The following is a 7,471-nucleotide window of genomic DNA, read 5'->3' on the forward strand; positions in this document are numbered from 1 at the left end:
TTTTTTTACATTTTACCAAAGAATAAATCAGTTAATCAAGAATATGACCAGTAGATGAATTAATAGTAATCATGAAAATTAACACTAAACAAACTCTGCATGTACAATGAGTTCATATCAAGCTGATAAAAAGTAGATGCATACAGGAAAAATATTACTTTCTAGTGAAAACAATGTTTCACCAAATGTAGTGATGTTATTTAAGTTTCAGGTAAGTTAAAGGATCACATGCTTCTTCATGGGCTGAGAAAATCCTCCTTCCTCGTTGGCTCCGAGAACTCTCTCTCTCTCTTTCAGAAACCATTTGAGTTACCTCAAAAATGCATTGTCACCAACCTTAAAGCTAAAGTGTTTTTCATAGTTTGTGAAATTATGAGATTTAATAGATACAGAATTTCTAACAGACAGAAAAAATATGCCTTCACCTTGAAACCATGTATAACATTATTTTAGAGGTCTACTGAAATCTGCTCAGTGGGAATATTGAAAAAAAAAACTTGCAGAAACTGTGAAAGGCAAATATTTTCATGGGTGGGTAAACATTCTCTGTTTTGCTTTGTTTACACTGGATGAGTGCTAAAAATCAACCATCGCCATCATGCAGTCTGAGCGTCTGCATGATATCCACTAATGGTCATTAACCTTTAAACCAGCACGATCCCTGTCAACCCCCTTCCTCCTCTCTGGGATCCATCAACGTCGTCACTGTACCAACAGCCATCACACTAACCACTGTTACTGCTAGCATTAAAGCCGCCACAGGCAGCGTACCGGCTGGATGAATCACACTCACCCATACAGCAATAATGAAGCATTTATCTCAGGGTGCATTACAAACCCTGGAAGCTTGGTGAACATGCGCACATGGCAGGAATATGATGAAACAGTGTCAATCACACTCTGCTCAACCATCTGCTCTACCACAAGACAGACACGTGCTACACACAGCCTCATACAAGGACGGGGACACAAACAACCAACAGTATATTCTGCTAAATGTGTCCGTCCTAACAAGCAATTTGGTGTTATGACTTTAAAATCTTGAAAACATTTAGTTAATTTGTTAAGAGCATTTTTTCCAGTGTATTTACGCTTTAAAACACTGATTTTACAAAGGTCAGTATCAGGAAATATCAGGAGTGAGATTTGTAAAGTGGAGACACACACTAGCTTATGTTGTACAACCTCTAAAATCTTACTGATTAATAATGCAGGACAAATGTGACGCGTCACATGCGAGCGTGACGTCAACTCACCGATCTCATCTGCTGAGTTCCTGTGACGTGCTGCAGAACCTTTTCCAGCTCCTTCTCAATGCGTCCGGCCCAGTGAATCATTCTGGAAAATAAAATTAGACATTTTCAATCTGCATCACTCAACATGATCACCTGAACATGTCGTCACACCGGCATTCATTTCTCTGTCATTGCATGTGAGTAAGTGTGTTTGTAAGACCGTGACAGAAAGAGTCTCTCCCCATCTTTGTGCATCTCTGTTGCTGTTGTCAACCTGCCAGACTCTCCCCATTTCCAGATCCCTATCTGTAAGTATCCCTGTCCTACCTCTGCTAATGTCTGGGTTAGTCATCAGCACCTCCCCCCCTACCATCTTACATATATCTGGTCAGCCCTGGCAGGACTGGCAGCGAACGTGCCCGTCTTGGATCGGCTGGGATCAGCGGCTCTGCAATAAAACTGCTCAGGTCTGACAGAAATGCACCCTAAGCAGGAGCTGATCTCCCGTTCGACTGAGCCAAGTTTGGAATTAAGAGATCAAACGGCTCGAGCTCATCACTGTATATCTCCCAGCAAGCAACAAATGACTTAATGGATCAAGATTTTCACTAGATCATTTTAAAGCAGCAGCAGGGGCTAACCTGCCAACCTGGATGCACGCTGAACAATCCACGTGAATGGCCAATGAGAAATTCTCACTTCTTTTTTTCTCACGAAAATCTTTCAGCAATCACATGAATAAATTCTCATCATGTGTTTGCCAGCCAACCGCTGACTCCATGCCCACCATTTCCTTTCAGCAGCCTGCAGATAGCTAATCACTAGCATCAACAGCACAACACAACAGAGTCGTTTGTCTTTTAATATGATGACGAAAACAAATGTCATCTTTAAATGTCAGATTTGCTCAGAAGACAAGAGGGAAGACAGATTTATTAAATTGTACAAATCTGCCAGGCAGTGACAGCGCTCGCCATAATCACCAAGCCGGAGTGGGAGAGTAACAGCGGAGTGTGCGCACTGGCTGCGTTTGTAGGGACAAGATTAAGAGAAAGCAAGAGGGCCTCCAAAAAGGACTGTGCAGAGCGGGGACCGCTGGGGAGAGGCCGCTGACTGTGAAAAGGTCACCTCAATATGAAATGAAAACAAGCTTACAGTGAGAGCAGAGCCGAGCAGGACGCAGTGATACTAACAGTGAGGGACATTACCTCTGCCCCAAGCCAAGCAGACTTCTTACGCAACTTCATTAGTCTACATTCTACACACACACACACACACACACAGATATACAGATTTGACAGGATGATACAAGAGGGTCCTACGTTATGTCTTATATTGTAAATATATTTAAATACACACATACGTGGGCAATCTTGGTAAAGTCAAGCATCACAGTACTGATCCAATGAAACACCTGAATATTTTAGATTTGATTTATCATAATTTGGATATTTCTGTTGGTGATTAATGCAATATTTAATCTAAACTAGGGCTGAATGATATTGTCACATGAAGTTGATTACCAAGCAGGAAAATGCCCACCCTGATCAGCAATAATAATGATATAATAGTGACAAACTACTCATATGTAAACATATTTTTTACAAAGCTGAAACTGTAAAAGCACAGTTTCTTCTGTCCCCCTGTCCTGTTTTCATTTTCTACCTCTATTCCATTATATTGAATACATCAAGTACCAATCAATAACACACTTAAATATGCAGACTGATATCCATGATGCAGTGACAGGCAGCAAAAGTTGACAGTGGAGCCTCAACACATCTGACCTGCATCAGACAAGATCACATGAAGCTGCCCTGACAACATTTAAAGGCACAGTGCACTTCTGTACAACGTTGCATGATGGACTTTAAATTCATGTTGTACTAATTGTAAAAGGAGAAATATAGTTCACAGTGCCAAATGTGCAATACTCTCCATTCAATAACAATCAGGATATCAGGAGATACTGCACTACATGCACTACTGAGGCCTAGTATTTAATGTTTGGAGACCTTCTGTGTTGTATAAGCTATGATCTCTCCTTTAAAACAGAGAAGTTGTCATTGTGCACTACATGAAAGCTGACTGGTGCTCTCTGGCTCTATATAGTCTGATGCTGTATTAAAACTTTGCTATTTTGCACCTGTGTTTTTGGTGCATTATGATTTATGTTAGGGAAACATTATGGAAAAGCAGAAAATGTGATGAAATGAATCTGGTTTGACGGTCTTGTGTGTCAGCCACACACACCGTCACCATGTTCATTCTGCTGCAGTGGATCTCGTCACGCTGAAATATTTTTAAGGGCAAAAGGTGGACTATTTTCATATGTGTGGAAATAACAAAATTTTGGGGAAATTACTCTGAGTTTCCTATAGACTGAGGTAAGTGAGGATTTTTACATTCCTAGAGAAGATTGAACATCCATCCATTATCCCGTTATCGAACCAGGTTTCCGTAATTTAGAAAATGTGGAAATAATTTGACCTTCCTCCTCTTGACACACACTCACACACACACACATTACTATACGCATAAACAACACTGCAATACAATAACTACATAAAAATCAGCCCAGGCTTTTAAGAGGCAAGCTGTAGAAAATGTTGTAAAAACTTTTAGCTGACAAAGTGGACTAGAGGACATTCTGCTTTTTCTTATGGATACATTTCCTCAACCAGACCTCCAGCACACACACAAGCTCCACCCGGTGTGTGTCTCTGTGTGTGTGTCAGGCCTATACACCCAATAGACGTCCACAGCAGCTCCACATACACCTCAATTAGATAATTGTCACATTCTGGAAAGCAGCGCAGTGATGAGTATGACACAAAATCCAGATTTTAAAACCCAAGAGATGACTGATTATAATATAGACTACATATAATACCAGACCTAGACTATGTATATTATTTTTATCTACTTAAATGAGGAGCTGGAAAGCCTGAATAACAAGAAATTAGATTAACATTGTACTCAAATTGTAACTGTAATCCAGTATGATTACAAAAAAGAATCCTAATACTTTTTAAAAGCATGTAAAGAAGATATTGCTGCAAAATTGTGAATACTTAATAATAAACTCCAGGTGTATATTATAAAATAGGCAACACTAAACATAATTTAAACACCCATGGGAATTTGTTTGCAAAGCCGTCCAAACCCAAGAAAAATGACCCACGAGTTTTTATGCTTTATGCTCAAGTGATCAAACCAACAATGCACTTAATTGTTGTGTTAAGTCAATCAAGCAGTAATATAAGATAAGTGATTTTCCCCTTTGAAAGTCACCTTGGCCATCAGGAACAAACAAAGCCCTAAAGATTTCAAAGCGTTCATCCAGTGGATGCATCAGGGAGCATTTGGATTCTTGTCATTTGTGTGAACCTGACTGACTAATCAGCACTACAGGCTACACATCATGCTCACATCAGATCATCACGTCATCACGTAGACTCCAGTGAGGAACTGTTGCACTCTGGGTTTATTACCGGACTGCAACATCCAAACAGGTCAAACGAAGCAACGATCACTTTATGAAAAGGTTTTTAAAAAATCATCATTTCTGGCAAATTATTGTCAATCTTGTGTCAATGACAACAGAGGTGGTAAAAACTGCTGCGTGTGCAGACATGTTTGACAATGTGTTCAGTCTGCCTCCGTGTGTCATCCGAGGTTAAATTGTTGTTTGTTAGCATTTTTTAAAAATTAGAAAATCCATTTTAAGTTAAAATATTATTGCAAAACAATTTCCCAGCAGGTGTACGCTAAAAAAAAAAAGTCCCAACAACAACAGTTTACACACAGCTGGATGCTCGGCTGCTGTGTCTGCGGTCACTTGGAAAACAGCAACACGGTGATATTGGCCTTAAGTGCGTCTACATTTCTAATCTACTATAAATAATCCCACAACAAAAACTCCTTGTTTTCTATCGCTGGATAAAAAATTTAAAAAAAGGATCAGATATTAATCTGGGGGCCATGTTGCTCCATTTGCCCCCGAACTGAGTCCTAACAAGTAGTTCTGGAGTTTGGGTGAGAAACCCATCTGAGATGCAGAGACTTCACCTGAAGCTCTCCAGGCGCTCCTGCTGCATTAACTAATTGGTTTAGTCTCTGAATCTAAAGTATCCAGTTAAGAAGCCCCAGTGTGTCCTGCAGTGGGACAGAGGTGACTATTATCACGGTGCGTGTTCAGTATCCAGTGGATGACTTTTTAAGACTAGCCTCGCTGTAACTCAGCATATCCATCATGCGTAAATGGGATATTCTCCCCCCACCCCCCCGTGCAGTGACAGCGATACAACACATCGGCTATCATTATTAGGTTATTTTTATCTCTATGGAGGCTCTGATAAATGATTGCTTGGCTGGCTTATTCGCCGGTGGCACCTGTGCATGCTTCCCCCTGTAGCCTGTTCCCGTGTTGACTATGACAAATTGAATAAGGCTTTTGGGTATTAAATGCCACTGCCCACAACAACGAAACAACAACAAAAACATGGGGCTTTTTGTGAGTGCGAGATTCATAACGCAGCATCAGAGACGGAAACTGCGTGTCTGTGTTTGAACATCAGGGGCAGCGGCGGCTCCGAGGTAAACGGCGCTGCATGTGCAGGCTCGTCGGGGGGCCACCTGTCCTAGTTCCGCTCTCCGCACCCCGGTTTATCACCCCCCCTCTCCAAAACGGTGCAGGGTACTTACGTGTAGTGCTGGGGGAAGAGGTGGGTCCCGTCTGTCGGCGTGGAGACGCATATGATAAGTACAGTTTGGATTGTGAGGAGGCAGAAAATACCGTACGACTGCGCGCAGATCGCCATTTTCCATTAAATATTCAAGAAACTGGGATAAATAAGAGAAGGACCGGAAGGACTGTCTCCCCGCTGCCGAGCTAAGAATAACCGAGCCCCGGAGAAAAGTGTGTGGTGGGGAGGTGATGGTTGGCGGAGGGCTTCTGGACACTTCAGCCGGCAGTGAAATCTCAATGAGAGACGCACAGAGGATTGGCAGCTGAAGACCCGGGAGATGAGGATCAGGAAGATGCTCTGCCGCTGCTGCTGATGTGCCTGGCTGCCTATTTGCGCACTCGCTGTCCTCCCTCCCTCTCCGCCGCCGCGCACATTTGCTCCTTTTCTCTCCCACTCTCTCCAATGTAACAAACCATACACAGTCAAGCTGGCCACGACCAGAATATTCAGTTCCCATCCCGGTTTTCAAAATAAAACCATTTATCTTTTTTTTTGTTAGTTTTTTAGGGCAATGTATAGGATGTGGCAGAGAGAGAGTGCAAGCAGAGGTGTGTTGGAAATAAAATATACACTTAATTGCTGTATTCTCAGTAAAATGCCTCAATGGGAGAGTTGTGCTGTTGCGTGGCATTATCCTTTAGTGTCCCTTGTTTTACAAAAATGTCATAGCAAGGCCACATGGAAAAAAACTGCCATTAAATAAGTCCGTTTAGGCGCACGGGCTTGGCACAAAGTCCGAGTATTAGCTCGAGGGCTCTGAATACGTGAATTATTTTATTTTGACGGTAAAACGGCCCGACTTCCTGTATTCACTCAGTCTATCTGTGGCACTTGACTCAGCCGCTGGTACAAGCGGTCCTTCCTCCGTTCAAACAGCCTATTCCTGGGCGACAGACGGGGGCGCGCATCAGGCCACCTCCTCTTCCTCCCCGTGTCCACTCGCCGTGTACTGTGACCTCCTCAAACTCTGGATTATGAGCAGAAATCAAGTCTTTATTTTTGGTAATTAGGAGGCATGACTCTAGAGGGGAGGATTGTATTAACTGGAGTGTAAACATTCAGCAATCACCTTGGGGCTGCTCTCCAACTACATTTGTTCTACTTATTAGCGCATCTGGTCCAGTGGATGAAACATTTAAATGGATGCAAGGAGAATTAATAACCTCATTTTGGAAACACCTAACTACTGTTTAATGCTGTCACCAGCTATTTAGATCAGGGGGGCTTTGAGTGTTTGCAATGTAACTTTACAGAAGGGGCAGGGCATGTCTCCTTGTTTGTGGGAGCCTCTGAATAACCATAAGCTTGTTAATAAGGTATATTTTAGTGGAGCAAGTTTTCCTCTGGACATAAGTCAGATACTGTTAATTTTAACAGTAAACAAGGAGAAGAGATGCACTGAAACCTCAGAGTAAATCTAATTCACCATGAAGTTACCCCCCGGAGAAGTGAATATCTCCCTCTATCAGATGTGTGTGTGTGTGT

The 7,471-nt window shown here is 42.2% G+C and overlaps 1 protein-coding gene across 2 annotated transcripts in view; it reads right to left on the bottom strand.

Moving 5' to 3' along the window:
* cacna2d2a (calcium channel, voltage-dependent, alpha 2/delta subunit 2a) overlaps positions 1–6,367 on the bottom strand; it is a 139,767-nt gene extending 133,400 nt beyond the window's left edge. For both annotated transcript variants that reach the window (XM_035662164.1, XM_035662163.1), the window contains exons 1-2: positions 5,943–6,367; positions 1,257–1,338 (exon numbers count right to left, since the gene is read on the bottom strand). In XM_035662164.1, the coding sequence (XP_035518057.1) occupies positions 1,257–1,338; positions 5,943–6,058 (198 nt within the window). In that variant the 5' untranslated portion in view covers positions 6,059–6,367. The remainder of the gene's footprint in view (positions 1–1,256; positions 1,339–5,942) is intronic.
* Positions 6,368–7,471: the final 1,104 nt, after the last annotated feature.

This window comes from Morone saxatilis, unplaced genomic scaffold (genome assembly GCF_004916995.1).
Source record: "Morone saxatilis isolate NCDOM2014 unplaced genomic scaffold, NCSU_SB_2.0 Contig18, whole genome shotgun sequence".
In the NCBI taxonomy this organism is placed as follows: Eukaryota; Metazoa; Chordata; class Actinopteri; family Moronidae; genus Morone; species Morone saxatilis.